The sequence below is a fragment of the Carassius carassius genome, chromosome 7 (assembly GCF_963082965.1).
Source record: "Carassius carassius chromosome 7, fCarCar2.1, whole genome shotgun sequence".
Classification (NCBI taxonomy): Eukaryota; Metazoa; Chordata; class Actinopteri; order Cypriniformes; family Cyprinidae; genus Carassius; species Carassius carassius.
This window is the reverse complement of record NC_081761.1, coordinates 28,052,513-28,069,473: the sequence shown is the minus strand read 5'-3', so window position 1 is coordinate 28,069,473 and position 16,961 is coordinate 28,052,513. Positions and strand designations below refer to the sequence as shown.

Genomic DNA, 16,961 nt, shown 5'->3' with positions numbered 1-16,961 from the left:
CTCTGTGAACAGCCAGCCTCTTTTGTAATGACCTTTTGTGTCTTGCCCTCCTTGTGCAAGGTGTCAATGGTCATCTTTTGGACAACTGTCAAGTCAGCAGTCTTCCCCATGATTGTGTAGCCTACAGAACTAGACTGAGAGAACATTTATAGGCTTTGCAGGTGTTTTGAGTTAATTAGCTGAATAGAGTGCGGCACCAGGTGTCTTCAATATTGAACCTTTTCACAATATTCTAATTTTCTGAGATACTGAATTTGGGATTTTCATCATAATCAACAAAATTAAAAGAAACAAACATTTGAAATATATCAGTCTGTGTGTAATGAATGAATATAATATACAAGTTTCACTTTTTGAATGGAATTAGTGAAATAAATAAACTTTTTGATGATATTCTAATTATATGACCAGCACCTGTACATTTACAGTATATCTGACATTATTTTACAGTGTATATTGTATCATGACACTTAAAACAATAAAGTGTGCAAGGTTGTTTTTTTCCCACATCTAAATAAATCCTAGTATGTGTTCGTTACTGTCAAATAAAAAAATAAAAAAAGTAGTCTTGTTTGTGTCTGTATGGACTGTAATTTTATATATATTCTCTCGTGATAAAATGTCAGGCCTTTAGATATTTCAATATACAACCCGAATTCCGGAAAGGTTGGGACGTTTTTTAAATTTTAATAAAATGAAAACTAAAAGACTTTCAAATCACATAAGCCAATATTTTATTCACAATAGAACATAGATAACATAGCAAATGTTTAAACTAAGAAAGTTTACAATTTTATGCACAAAATGAGCTCATTTCAATTTTGATTTCTGCTACAGGTCTCAAAATAGTTGGGACGGGGCATGTTTACCATGGTGTAGCATCTCCTTTTCTTTTCAAAACAGTTTGAAGACGTCTGGGCATTGAGGCTATGAGTTGCTGGAGTTTTGCTGTTGGAATTTGGTCCCATTCTTGCCTTATATAGATTTCCAGCTGCTGAAGAGTTCGTGGTCGTCTTTGACGTATGTTTCGTTTAATGATGCGCCAAATGTTCTCTATAGGTGAAAGATCTGGACTGCAGGCAGGCCATGCTGTTGTTATAGCTGCAGTATGTGGTTTTGCATTGTCCTGCTGAAATAAACAAGGCCTTCCCTGAAATAGACGTTGTTTGGAGGGAACCATATGTTGCTCTAAAACCTTTATATACCTTTCAGCATTCACAGAGCCTTCCAAAACATGCAAGCTGCCCATACCGTATGCACTTATGCACCCCCATACCATCAGAGATGCTGGCTTTTGAACTGAACGCTGATAACATGCTGGAAGGTCTCCCTCCTCTTTAGCCCGGAGGACACGGCGTCCGTGATTTCCAACAAGAATGTCAAATTTGGACTCGTCTGACGATAAAACACTATTCCACTTTGAAATAGTCCATTTTAAATGAGCCTTGGCCCACAGGACACGACGGCGCTTCTGGACCATGTTCACATATGGCTTCCTTTTTGCATGATAGAGCTTTAGTTGGCATCTGCTGATGGCACGGCGGATTGTGTTTACCGACAGTGGTTTCTGAAAGTATTCCTGGGCCCATTTAGTAATGTCATTGACACAATCATGCTGATGAGTGATGCAGTGTCGTCTGAGAGCCCGAAGACCACGGGCATCCAATAAAGGTCTCCGGCCTTGTCCCTTACGCACAGAGATTTCTCCAGTTTCTCTGAATCTTTTGATGATGTTATGCACTGTAGATGATGAGATTTGCAAAGCCTTTGCAATTTGACGTTGAGGAACATTGTTTTTAAAGTTTTCCACAATTTTTTTACGCAGTCTTTCACAGATTGGAGAGCCTCTGCCCATCTTTACTTCTGAGAGACTCTGCTTCTCTAAGACAAAGCTTTTATAGCTAATCATGTTACATACCTGATATCAATTAACTTAATTAATCACTAGATGTTCTCCCAGCTGAATCTTTTCAAAACTGCTTGCTTTTTTAGCCATTTGTTGCCCCCGTGCCAACTTTTTTGAGACCTGTAGCAGGCATTAAATTTTAAATGAGCTAATTAAGTGGATAAAAGTGTAAAATTTCTCAGTTTAAACATTTGCTAAGTTATCTATGTTCTATTGTGAATAAAATATTGGCTCATGCAGGGGCGTAGTTTATGGGGGGGGGGGGGGGGTAACCCCCCCAATATTCAAATCCATCAGTTACAACCCCCCCAATATTTCAACATGAAAATCACAGTAGATCAAATGAAAAATATAATTTGAGAAAATAGAATTCATTTATTTTGTAAAAATAATTTTGCTCCTAATCAAATATGAGTATGTCATAATAAATCAGACAAAAAATACTCCCCCTCCATTGAACCGATTGGTAACGCCCAACCAATGAGTCGCACTTTCACCAAAATAAGCGAGTGGAATGGGAGGAGTTTGGAAGGAGTTTGAATGGGAGAGCACAAAACTGAAGAGAAGCGCTGCACAGCGGACTATATTTAACTGCTGGTCAGAGAGGGATGCAAAAAAATAAAAAAAAATAAAGCATGTACTGAGAATGAGGTATGAGAATATTGTGTAATAGTTAGTTCACACCACTCCATTTGCAATGTATTTAACTATAACTAACTATAAGTTACCAAAGCAGCTGCCAGTTTTGCTAATATATTTTTCAATAGTGTCTATAATTATCAACGACAAAAGTATTCACATCGGTGTTTGTTTTCTTACTAAATTAATCTGACTTTTGATTGAATTGGATGAATTAACGATTTAAGTGGCTAACTCATTAAAACAGTGAAACACTTCCGCCTACTGGTGGTTTCCATACTTAATTTCTTTCTTTTGATAATCTCTACTATGTTAGAATTTTATGAATGATGATTATACACAAATTTCATAACGTTATGAGGTGTATAATCTCTTAACATGTTTTTATAACAGATTCGATGTAAATATAGCTGCAGGGTAGAAAAGTCAGCAGAGGGAGAGGAGGAGCAGGTGATCAGGTAAAGAAGATGCCATTGATTAATCAATAAAATAAAATAGGAAACAGAAAAACAGCAGCTTTGTAAAATTAGGCTATACATTAATGCCTTTAATGTTTTAAAGATGTGTTTCCCTTTAAAAAAAAATTAAAATGCATTAAGGTGGAATGTAAAAATCTTAAAATAAATGTCTAAATGTTGTCTCTTTCATATTTGTATATGTTGAATTTGTAATCAGTTAAAGCATGTTGCCAGATAGATAGATAGATAGATAGATAGAAAAAAAGAAAGAAAGAAAGAACGAAAGAAAGAAAGAAAGAAAGAAAGAAAGAAAGAAAGAAAGAAAGAAAGAAAGAAAGAAAGAAAGAAAGAAAGAAAGAAAGAAATTATCCAATAACAATACACATAAAAAAAAATTTTGAAAAAATAAATAAATAACGGGCAGCATACAACGTTCAACCCCCCCAATGTTCAAACCAAATCTACGCCCTTGGGCTCATGTGATTTGAAATTCCTTTAGTTTTCATTTTATTAAAATTTAAAAAACGTCCCAACTTTTCCGGAATTCGGGTTGTATCTATTTTATAATTTTAATTAACAAATGCTTACATTTTATGCAAGATCAGTTTTCAGATAAGAGTAGTTTCAGTTTAATATGTTGCAGGCTCATTTATTGGTAGTAAACCATTGATAATAAATAATATTGATCATAATAAATTATCAAAAAATATTGGTCTTGTTTTTGAAGCTGCGGTTGCTCATTTGTCTCGCGAGAGTTGGCAACTGGTCAAAGAATTTTTTATTTTATTTTTTTTTTATTATGCCTTAACAACATATACAGAACAATACAGCAGACAAAATAATAAAGCCAGGGAAATAAAAGAAAGAAAGAAGAAGAAAAAAAAAAAGGCAAGACCATTACATTACTCAAATATTTTGAAGACAGAGCATAAACGGACAGTTTTAGTAGCCTTTCTATTAGTACTACTTTGAATAGTACAAAAGTAATTTTCCAATTCTTTATAGCGTCATGAATGTTGTAAGCATACAGTCATTGGTTGCAACACGCTGAATCAGTCCTCGATTTCACTTCTTTGTAATCTATATCTGACCACAAGACTGTGGAAGTAAGATAAGACCGCAAAATTGTGGACGATCAGTACCGCTGCCAGACGAAGTAACTCATTCATAGACTATGAGCGTAAGGCTAAATGTTTTCGTAAAAAACAACATTAATGGGGCGTGGACTAACGTTACATCAGTCTGTGCTCTGTGTACACAGTTCGCGGCTCTTCCGTCTATCCCTGTGAGGGAACTACTTCTGATCTCATCATTACGGGGAAAAATAAAAACCTGATGACCTTAGTCACATTTGAAAAAAATGTTAGCTGGTTACTGTGTACTACAGAAAATCCCAAATAAAACAAGCTAGTGTTTAATAATAAAAAAAATGTGTCTATTAAATGAAACCAGCTCTCCTAACTGTATATAGGCAAACATCTAATAATAATAATAACACCTTTAATCTTTAGGCACTCAAGGACACTGTACATTATAAAAGAAATATATATAAACCAATACAAAATATACAAAACACAAGCATACAAATCAAATCACTGAAAGTTATTCTAAAAAATAAAAATAAAAAACATGAACACTGACACAGAAGCTAGGATAGATGTGGTATGTATTAGTTACGTGTCATTATTACATTATTATTATTATTATTACATTTATCATTGGTGTTACTGTTGCCGTCATCACAAGATATTATTTTTATCATCAACATATTTTTTATTATGCATGTCAGTACTACTTAAAGGGTACATAACATACACAGTTTCACCTAATCTCATGTTAATCTTGAGAGTAGTACTGCATCCTTCATATATCCAAAAAGTCTTTTGTTTTATCATATTTATAAAAGAAAAATTCAGCTTTCCGATTCTTTCCAGGAAAAGCTGAGTTCCTGGATGTGTGCCGTGAGCAGAGCTATAATACTGATGTTTTGTGTAATTTCCATTAACAATATTCACTTATGTGCTGATTTCCAACAAAAAACTGAAATTTTATGCAATTGTACTTACATGAATGGGGTCTTATCACAGGAACGGTTAATAGCAAATGAAGTGCAAATCCAGCATTGACTTGGGCCTTATTTCTAAAACATTCGACACTCAAATGACCAGAACACACAAACGCACTTGCTACACTCCGTTGCTGCCCCGGAAAAACAAACGCTCTCCTCTGGTCAATGTGTGTGCGCGGGCGTGTTTTTCCTACGTCATTAGATCCTCGATCAAAAAAAAAAAACAGCCGAAATTTGTACCAAAACGGAAGTAAGATTTTCGTACCTTTAATACTACTACTGATTGTCATTGCTGTTTATTTTCATTGCTGTTATTATAATTGCTGTTCAATTGCTGTTTTATGTGTTTTGTGTTCACTGTATGTTTTGCACTCTCAATAATAAAAAAATTAAAATAAAAAAAAGCAATTCTAAACAGATGAGTTTAAATCTGAGTTTTAAAAAGGGAAATAAAATCCAGCTAATGAATATGCAGTGGCAAAGAATTCCATAGGGCTAAAAACCCTACCACCAAAAGAACTCAACTTAAAATTTGGAATTTTCACTAAGTCTGCAGAGGACATGATCTCAAAGAACATGAAGGAATGTACAACTGAAAAGATAAACAGGAGCCTATGGAGTGCTTTATAGGTAAGCAACAAAATTTTATATTGAATGCGATAGCGAACAGGAACTCAATGTATTTGGAAAATAAGTTATGTGAGTGGGTAGCAATTTAGCAGTTGTGTTCTGAATTTACTGTTATTTATTAAGCTGTTGTTCAGGCAGACCAAATAAAAGAGAATTACAATAATCAATTTGTGACGTAGCCTAACCGAAGCATGAATAAGAACTTCAGTGCTAAAGTGAATTATTGTATTCAGATAAAAGTGCATTATACAAATGTAAACTGTAAAACTTGACCGTGAATTTAACGGTAAAAGACTGTAAAAATGCTACAGTAAAAACCTGTTAAATGTTTAACGGTAAATTCCCCTACTACCGTATATACGGTGAAAAACTGTATTGGACATTACATGTAATTTTATGGTAGTATACCTTTTTTTGAATTGAAAAAGACTTTAATTTACAGTGAAAAAACGTAAATTGACTTTACCAGAATTCCCTGTGTTAAAATTTGATGTTTTCTTGTTGAAATAACTGTTTTTTCTTAGTTTTTGTCTTATCAGTTTTGTATATAAAGTGTTGTATGTTATACCTGTTGTATGTTATATGTTGTTAAATGAATGTTTATTGCATTATTTCAGTTTCATGTGTGTTACCATGATGGTGTTCTATATGTTATTATTTAAAAGCTGCTTGTGATGGACTGTGGTACATCATGTGACTTTTCTCATCATTACCTGCATTTGGTGGTTATCACTGTATTACAAAGTTACAAAACAGATTTCAGTTCTTCAGTAGGTTGGTATATTAATGGAGCTTCTTCAAGCACAAGAGAAAGATCTGAAAGGAACCTGAAGTAGAATGTCTTGCGGTATTTTTTTTTACCCAAAACGGGTCAAGAAATCTAGTCTCTTAGAAAAACATGGGAAGACTCAATAACAAGAATCATATCAAATCTGACTAACCATCCAAATGATCTACCACAATATGCAGTGTCAGAGATGTGCGGTCATCGATTAACCTGTTTACAACATTACTAGAGGATGTGATAAGCAGTGATCATAACAGGAGGACTCAGAAATTCTAACTAACAGTAGCGCTGAAACATATCCAATCAACCCTCACACACCCATAAAAAATTCACATACATGAGGCCACTGCCTGAAATTTATGGTAACAGGGGAAAGGACCTCTAGATATATAAGATGGAGTTTTAGGAACATTTGCAGAAGTGGTGGCACAAAGGAAGACCCAGAGTACCCAACTCTAAAACCCCACTTGCCAAGACCTTAGACAAACCAACAAAGAAGATACAAGTAAGTCTTTATAAGATTAAGTACATGACTGAATTAGTTTGTTTTCTGCTTTCTAAGCTTAATAAGCAAGCAGGATATGTTTTGTTTTACAGTGCGTTCTATGATTTTCACCCTTCTACTGCTGCTGTGTGTGAGATCTGGTATATTTGCACCATATGGGAACCACACTTTAGCTGAAAGGAGTCTAGAGACCTGCAGAAATATAAGACTGCAGGCTGGAAGGATAATAGAACTGTTAATCAATGAAAATGTAAGTGCGTTTGTGGCATAAATATTCATCTGTTTTTGGTTTGTTTATAATCCAATGCTAATTCCATATCTATATTTAGTTCCTACTTACTCCAAACAGTACTATCTCTTCAGAAACTGACTGTGGAGTGGTAAGTTACTCGTTGACATTTTACTTTGGACAGTTCTTTTTAGATATTGGAAATGCTAAGCCACTGTACTGTATCTGATATGTATGTGCTCTTTTCTCAGGCTGTAGTTTTACAGAAACTTTGTGAGTATTATAACTGTGAGGTGACATTTCAGAACGATGGCAATAGAATTAAGAAAGAAATTCAAGGCCTAATTGATAACTTAGAGGTAATGAAGTGTTTTAGATGAATGCAGTTCATATGCATGTGTAACACAAGATGGGTTACGATGTTTCTTTGTATTTGCAGATGCTCAAATGCTCAGATGAAGAAAAAAAGGACAATTTATCAAATACCCCGTGTCCCTCGGAAATTCAACAGCTTTCTATGTGGGACAAAACTAAAGTGTTTGTGGATCAGGTTATTGGGGCGTGTTTACATACAATGCAATATGTGTGTCCTAAATTGTCTTAAAAAAGCAAAAGTACTGAGAATATCCTGACGTTTTTTACATTTATTTATTTATCAATTAATTTGTGTTTTTTTAATATATATATGTTATTCCTCTGGTATATATTGGAAATATTCTTTTTTTATTGATATATTTCTTTCAATAAAGATTTTTTGAAAAAAGAAATCTTTTTAATATTCACAGGGTTTTAAAATAGAGGAGGCACAATAATTGTATTGGTCTGGGGATCCTTGCCGATTGTTATTATTATTTGCTTAACCACTTTAAAATGGCTTTTTGGTGGCTTTTAGTCAGAAAACGTAAAGAAAACACATACAGCAAGATAATATAAATTCACTTACTTGTTCTAATTTGAAACAAACATCCATCCCTTCTTAAAAGTCTGTGTTAAAAGAGAGCTGCCTGTTGCGAAATTTAATTAGGCCTACTTCTCATAATACTACATAAATACTTGGTAAATTATCAGCCCAGCCGCTACGGAGACGTTTAAACTAATATTACGTAATTTACGTCTCTATGATGATTGGTTGATATCATAGATATATATGGGTTGATATCAGAAGGGATGCTAGCCTACTCTATCAGTGTTGCCAGATTGTATGGACGATTTCCATCCCCACAGCTCACAAAAACCCGCCCACTCCAACAAAAAACCGCCCAAAACTTTAAATGTCAAAATAATGTGTAAGAAAATTTCAGTCAAGATTGGTAACCATTAGTTAACTATTTAAAACAAAGTAATGACGACAAAATAATATATAATAACGTTAGATAAATTTCGCATGGATCAAATCGGGGCAAATATATTAAAGAGAGTGACCAAATATGATGCAAGCAGTCACTGTCAAAACGTCATTCAAGCAATTTACCGATACCCTCAAAAAAAACACATGCATCATTTTTAATGTCAACAGTCAGAATTTAAATGCAAAAAAAGTGCCCAATATAAGTGCTAGGAAAAAGCAACGTAATTATGTATTTCACACTTGTTTATGCAAACATATGTCAATCAAAATTGTGTCGTCATTCATTAATCCGACAATTAAAAAAAAAACAACAACAACAAAACAATAATAATAATAATAATCGCCATCCGTAATCCATTAGTTTTATCACTGATGTGATATGTAAATGTTATTATTATTATTTATTTTTACAGCGGTCCCCATTAGATACAATTACCGTCCGATTCGGGCTTAAGTCTTTAGTGAAGTTCAATCTAGACTGTTTAATAGACAAAAGACGGGATATAAATATATATAGATTATATACAAGTATATACAAGTTGATTAAATAATTCCACTGTGCTCTAATTTCGGGGTTGCAATGATATTAGAGCCTTCAAGTCATCTCTCCCAGTCCCTCAACAGGTGTAATTCACGTTTTGAGTGTTAAAACACTTATATTTAGGCAAAACCCGTCACTCGTCATCATCAGGACTGTCTGCTCTGCAGATCCCAGAGACTGGCTAAAAGTTCGGGCGTGACGTCAACATCAGCATCAAAAAAGTACACAACAAGTGAATTTCAAACCAAGAGTTTATTTTCCATTTCCTGAAGCAGTTTCCATTTCCCTGTTAATGAAACAGCGATGAAATGACAGTTATGGTATCGACTGTATGAATAACAAAATACTACAAAATTCGAAATGTATTCTTTTTCAAGATAAATAAATAGAATCAAAATGCCAGAAATAGGAAGAACATGGTTTTTCTCTTTTATAATGTTCCTTTTTTTTGGAATGGTTTTCAATGAAAAAAAAAAACATTAAGACTCAGAGATAGGTTAGGGAAACAATGACTTTAAATAAACTGATGATGAACATGAACCTGTCCCTTTTTTCCCTGGAACTTGAAAGCTTATTACAGAATTCAACCTAATCGTTCAATTTTAATTTGTTCTTAATAACAAATAATCATCAACCAATCCTGGAACTCTAGAATACATCGTTTTTTGGGGGCTCTGATCAAGTACAGATGCTATTCCCAAAAGGAACCAGAATATAATGACCTGATAATGAGGTTTGGTCTAAATAAAAATTAATTGGCCCCTGGTAAGATGAGGGTCCTATTAAAGGTGAAAAAGCAGGCAAAACAAAATTTCCCATCATACAGGCATAGCAATAAATCTAAAGCAGTCACACTGAAAATATTTCAGAAAATCCCCTCTTAATATTGAAAGTAATGATTCAACGTGATCATGAGAGTTAAAAAAATAAAAAACTCTGGAGAAAACCCAAGCCCCACGTAAAAAAAAAAAAAAGTACTGTGACTGCAAGCAGTGTGACATGTATAAAGATTTTTAATGAAGCACAGTTTAGGTGGCATACCCGAATAAAAGATCATAAGACACACAGTTTGAAGACTGTTAATAGTATTTCTTAATTTAAAATTTGATGCATTGCTGAATAGTAGGCATATAAGAGAGACAGTTTTCAAAAACAGTTACAGTTACACGGATGTGTTCCAGGTAAGATGCTGAAATGTAAAAAATGAAAAATGAAAAAATAAAACAATGGTTTGGGTACCAAACAAATAATAAAAAGAAAATGCCAGAAACATAAGTATTTTAGTATTGTAGTATTGAGTATTGTATTCTGCTACAAAAAAAAAAAGTGTTTTATCCCAAGCAAGTGAGGAAACATCAAACAGATAACTAACGGAACTTGATATTATTTCCCCCAGAGGTTAAACAAAAAAAAGTATTACACTCTTCTTGGTGAATTTACTTTTTGAACTTGTTTTGACTTAAAGCAGCACACCTAATATTTAGTTAAATTGTCTTAAATTTGTCATTACAAATAAGACATAAACATGAACAAAAGTATGAAATCAGGGATATGTGACAGCATGTGGTAAAATGAGTTTTTGACAGACAATTGCCATGCTTTTGAGGTGTCACAGCTACTTTGCTTGAAAGGGAAGTGTGTAATTTCTGTGCAAATAGCAGTGCCAAATGTTTCCACTGTCTTTCATGGATTAGTTAAAATTATAAAAAATCATTCCAATGGATGAGCCAACATTGTTATGTCTCACCTGGCAAATATAAGACATTTGGTGTTGCTAGTATTACAGAAATTACACACATAAAAAGCAACTCATTTCATAAAACTAAAACGAATACAGATGTACGTGTATTAAAAAACAAATAAATAATACAAATAATAGACCGAAGAACAATGCAAAACCAGTGACACACAGATAAACTGAAGAAGGTGGTCATGAGCACAAAACATGCCATTTTAAAAGACTGAATTCAATTTCCCTTCCTCTATATGTCCCTAGCATTTCCCAGCATTCCTTTATCTGTGATTGTCCTGGTCTTGCTCTAGATTTCATCCCTACTTCTTGGTTTTTCAAACGGAGCTCCAAATTTGTTCTGTATTGGATCTTTTTTTTTTACTGCTTCTGCTCATCAGCTTCTTTTCTGACTTCCTCTCTGACTCAGACATACTCACACACGCACTCACACACATCTTCCTTCTTTCTAATCCCAGAAGATGTTGGTAATGTCTGAGTCCAGGCTGAAGATCCAGACCAGCAATGGGCTAGAGATGAGCACAAATGACCAGGACACACCCCTAAATGCCCGTTGCAGCTTGCCAATCACTCCGCTGGCTGTGATTCCATCCTCCTCCAGCTGCAGATCGCTGCCAGGCTCAATGTAGTTTCTGGCCAAGAATTTCAGGGCTTCATCCATTAAAATAACAGGCAGGGACATCTTGAGAACAGTCACCCACTGGGGCCAAGACAACGGCCGGATCTGAAATATGACCTACAGAGATGAACAGTAACAGACATGTCAACTGCTTACTGGAATGATCATTTACTCACCCTCAGACCGTTACAAACCCTCTTCCACAGAACACCATGCGATTAAATGTACCAGTAAGTTTTTCTATGCTATTAGATGCTACCGAAGCAAAATGACAGCTTTGTGTAAGTCACAAACACCTTATTTTCCTCACATTAAGTTACCACGTGGTTTCTGAGGATGAAGGTTTTTGGAATGACACACTATAGTTCAAAAGTTCAAAATGAGTTAGCAAGAGTTTATATAAAAAAAAAAAAAAAACTTTTTTTCAGCAAGGATGTGTCACGGAATTACAATACTCACACAAACAGAACATGGGCTGTGTTCGAAACGGCATACTTGCTTACTTCTTACTGCCCAGTACACAGTGTATACTGCCTACTATTTTTTAAATAGTGTGTGAAAAAGTATATAATAAGCAGCACATATTTTAGAGTAGTGTGCTAAAGTGTTGTCAAATAACAAAACATTAATTCAGCACAGTTGCTGAGATTGTTGCCTCAAATTAATTTACCTACCATTCAACAATTCATACTAGTAAACGATGCTTTATTGCTCAAATGAACTCATTTAATAATTAATGGACTTTACATACTGAGCAGAACTAATAATAATTGTGTAAATAGTAGTTAGGTAGTAGATATTTTGTGTTAAAACTAGAATCAACAAGATGTGGGAATCATTTGAAAGTGGCTACTATAATTGCGGCTGCCCACAGGTGTAACTTGGTAGGGTCTGTCTTTGAGGCTCTGAAGCTTTGAATCTTTTTTTGGTACAATCAGGAAAAAGCCTCAAAAGCTTCACAAATCTTCATCTTAAAATGATTTGTGAAGGATCATGTGATGCTGAAAATTCAGCTTTGCTATCATGGAAATAAATTATATTTTAAAATGTATATAAAATGTCACTGTTTTTACTGTATTTTGGTCAAATAATTGTAGCCTTGCTGAGTATAAAACTTTTGACCGGTACTATAAATATGGCAAATAAAGCTATGAGGGGGTTATGTACTGTTTTACCCTCAGTCATTTCCTTCTTTTCTTTGGGAAGCCTTTCATCATCAGTGAAACTAATAGCAAATCCATAATTTCCAGATTGATTAGCCAACTACTTTCATTGTGGCTTATGCCAGACATGCATGCACAAGTCCAAATTATTAAACACACATTTCTCACATTCCTAATTATGCCCAAGCATTTTTCTGGGATTGTGCTGCATCATCTTTACAAATTCTCGAGAACACAGATGAATACTTACAGGAAGAGGGTCCACATATAAGATGAGGAAGTGTAGGGCCATGGAGAGACAGATGGCTCCCACCAGCCAGGGGTTTGACCACGGAGGCATTTTGAGTAGAGATTGATTTTCTGACAAACTGAAACATACACACACAAAGACAATAAGAGCAGTTCATGCTTCCCTGCTGTCTTAAAGTCAAACATAGGTAGAAAGTTCTGCCGTTTTCAGTAACATCACGGTTCAAACAAACATATTACTTAAATGTATTTACACTACCGTTTAAAGATTTGGGGTCGATAACCTATATATATATTTTTTTTATATATATATATATATATATATATTATTATTATTTTTTTTTTTGGAAATAAATTAAAACCTTTACATTTCCAGTAAATTATGTTCTATTATTTAAATAATCCTAAAAAAAATGTGTTTCTTGAGCAGTTGAATCAGCATATTCCAATGATTTCTGAAGGATCATGAGACACTGAAGACTGGAGTAATGATGCTGAAAATTCAGCTTTGCCATCACAAGAATAAATTGCATTTTAAAATATATTCAAATGGACAATATCTAGTTTAAACTGCAATAGTATTTCACAATATTACTTATGTTACTGTATTTTTGATCAAATAAATCTTGGGGAGCATAAGAGACTGGTTTTAAAAGCATTTAAAAATCGGAAGACTGCAAAATTCTGAACGATAGAGTATGTATTAGATGTACAACACAATGATGTATAATTACTGTGTACAGCTCCTCTAGCAAGCACAGCTTTGACAGCTTTGAACCGGTCTGTCTCTCTGAACTGAATCAGATAGTTGCACATTTACGCCCTGCTAACTGTCAAACAGATAGCATTCCATCATGTCTGTTTAAGGAGGTCTTCTGTTCGGTGGAGTCTTTTATTTTGAAATTTATTAATTTGTGTCTTAGTTCTGGCTGCTAGTGATGGGATTTATGGCTCTTTGAGGGGATCCGGATCTTCGCGATCCGTTCCTTTCAAAGAGCCGTTCAAAAGAACGGCTCTTTTGGCTCTTTTTAAATATTTAGTCAGTTTTAAGAAGCCAGCTTGGGGGCATCTCAGTTTATCCTGGAAATAATCACTGGGAGGAATGATGAGGTGAGATTTGTAGTCAAATAATTAAAACTCAGATATCACACACCAATATCTGAGTTTGAATTATTCTGAAATATTGATTATTACCTCATTTGTCATGTGTGGACTATATTCCATAGGGTTGCACAAATCCCTCTGCTTAGACAGTGACATCACTATTTTGGATTTACCTTTAGTACAAAGTGTGTGTGTGTGTGTAAAGCTACGTTGACTTATGTTATTCATACAATACCTACTCACAAATAAACATAAAAAACAAAGCCAGCTGCAATGAATTTCTGTGCAAAACAGCTTTTACTACAAACACTTCCACACAAGAACATTGTTATCACACAAGAACATTTTGATAGAAAACTAAAAATATTTAAAGTAGATAAAATTCTAATAAATAAAATGGAAATGTCTACATACTACTGTAAACTTTGCAAATAGGACATCAGCCCCTTCAAGTCAATGAACAATAACAAAGTGGGCTGCAATGAATGTCTGTGACAGCTGACAATGACAGAGGCACGCAGGGTTTTTTTTCCACTGGAGTCCTACTCACGTGAAGGATGCGTGCACAACTAATAACTAATATCATCACGCTATAAAGGGTTTGCCTGCGCTGGGTGCGCCCCTCCCCCATAACTGTTCTGTCTCGCGGAGGAGCTCATTTGTGTGCATCTGTGTGAAACACGCATAGGAAAAAAGAACGACAGAAAGAACGGCTCCCCTCCAGCCGCGACTCGGCTCCCATCGTTCATGTTTATGAGCCGTTCAAAAGAATCGGTTCGTTCGCGAACGTCACAACTCTACTGGCTGCGTCCCATCCTCCTTCAAACATGCCATAGTTCAGCCTCTTTTGAAGAAGAAGAACTTAGACCCTCTGGTTTTGTCTAATTTTAGACCCATTTCTAAGCTGCCTTTTATTTCAAAGGTTTTAGAAAGAGCTGTGTTAATTCAGGTCCAAGAATTTTTAAAAACAGCTGATGTTTTTGAACCGTTTCAGTCTGGTTTTAGGTCTCGTCATAGCACGGAGACTGCTCTTTTAAAAGTTTTTAATGATCTGTTCTTACACCTTGATACTGGCAACTGTGCCATTCTAATTCTGCTTGATTTGACTGCAGCCTTCGACACAGTTGATCATAAAATTCTTCTGTGGCGCTTAGAGCACTGTGTTGGCTTAAAAGGCACTGTCCACTGTGGTTTGAGTCGTATTTAACAGACAGATCAATTTCTGTACAAATGGGACAGTTTTCCTCCTCAGTGGCCCCTCTGACCTGTGGGGTACCGCAGGGGTCAGTTCTGGGTCCACTCCTATTCACCCTGTATATGCTCCCATTGGGATTCATATTCAGGAAGCATGGCATCTCCTTCCACTCCTTCGCTGATGATGTGCAGTTGTATCTACCGCTAAAGGTTCCAGCAAAAGAATCTTTGCAGGCCGTGATAAACTGCATGAGCGATATGAAGACATGGATGGACCTAAACTTTTTAAAACTTAATGAGAATAAAACGGTGGTTGTTTTGTTTGGTCGTCCAGAGTTGGTTCAGGTTCTTACCAGCTCCCTTGCCCAACTAGCACCTCATTTAAGATCCCATGCCAGGAATCTTGGAGTGATTGTTGACAGTGCTTTTAAACTGGATAAGCAGGTCAGTGCTGTGGTTAAGTCTAGCTTTTTTCAGCTTAGACTGATAGCTAAAGTCAAACCGTATCTGAGACAGGCTGACCTAGAAAAAGTTATTCATGTTTTTATTACCTCTCGCCTGGATTAGTGCAACTCCTTGTATACAGGCATTGGGAAGTCTGAGCTCTATCGTCTGCAGCTTGTACAGAATGCAGCAGCTCATCTTTTAAGCAGCAGGAAGAAGCGGGAGCACATTACTCCAGTGCTCTCATCGCTTCACTGGCTTCCAGTAAAGTATCGGATTGATTTTAAGGTTATTTTATTTGTTTTTAACCGTAACCCCAGAGTACCTTACAGACCTTGTCAGGTTGCATAGGCCCTCCAGAGACCTCCGTTCAGCCAGCCTGATTGTCCTGGAGGTTCCTAGATCGAAACTGAGATCCAGTGGTGATCGAGCCTTCTCAGTGGCAGCTCCCACTCTCTGGAACTCACTGCCCGTAGCTGTGCGGACTGCTAGTAGCCTGTCCACTTTTAAATCATTGCTGAAGACTCATTTGTTTGAAGTAGCTTTTGGCACAGGGGAGCCGCCTTGATGAATGTGTTGTATTCTATATGTACCTTTATTCTTAGCATTTTGTTACTTCATTGTTCTTATTGTATCAGTGTGTGACTAACATTTATTTATTTTATTTTTTTGTGTATTTTAATGTGAAGTACTTTGGTAGGCCCTGGCCTTGGAAATGTGCTATATAAATAAATGTGACATTGACATTGACATACAAGTAATAACAAACACTATAGTTCAAGTTTTTGTTTTTTGACAGCAAAATACCAAGTCAAAACTATATATATGCACCATGTGTGCTATTCTCCAGTCATTACAAGTTTTTATTTTTTTAAATCACATACCTGTTGAGGGCATTGCACATCTCTATAGTGACCAGCACAGACAGCGCCATAGTCATGGGGTATGGAGACTCGAACACTGAGCACTGCACTCCTGCAAACTCAGCATGACCTTCACTGCACTGCAGATAGTGAGACTATAGAAGAAACAACAGGGAAAAATTATATATTTACTATAATACAGGATCAACAAAAATTCAACCTTCTGATTTAAGACAAAACAAGAATCAGAACTGTACTCTTTGACACTGCTGTAAATTATGTTGTTTTTGTGAACTTATTTTTTAGTACCAGCTGGTAGAAATTGAGCTTTGGTCCATCATGAGCTGCCATGAACCACCAGGCAGCAGCTCCAACTGTTGCGGCCCCTACATAACCTACAAAATATAGAGAGAAAGGGATGGCAATGCAACTTAGCAAATCAAGATATTCAGAGTGAGCTCTTT

At 35.5% G+C, this 16,961-nt stretch overlaps 1 protein-coding gene across 3 annotated transcripts in view; it reads right to left on the bottom strand.

The window, feature by feature from the left end:
• Positions 1-10,648: 10,648 nt before the first annotated feature.
• Positions 10,649-16,961, bottom strand: part of LOC132143841 (sarcoplasmic/endoplasmic reticulum calcium ATPase 2-like) — a 29,514-nt gene continuing 23,201 nt past the window's right edge. For all 3 annotated transcript variants that reach the window (XM_059554419.1, XM_059554418.1, XM_059554421.1), the window contains 4 exons: positions 16,807-16,892; positions 16,519-16,652; positions 12,894-13,011; positions 10,649-11,597 (listed from right to left, as the gene is read on the bottom strand). In XM_059554419.1, the coding sequence (XP_059410402.1) occupies positions 11,310-11,597; positions 12,894-13,011; positions 16,519-16,652; positions 16,807-16,892 (626 nt within the window). In that variant the 3' untranslated portion in view covers positions 10,649-11,309. The remainder of the gene's footprint in view (positions 11,598-12,893; positions 13,012-16,518; positions 16,653-16,806; positions 16,893-16,961) is intronic.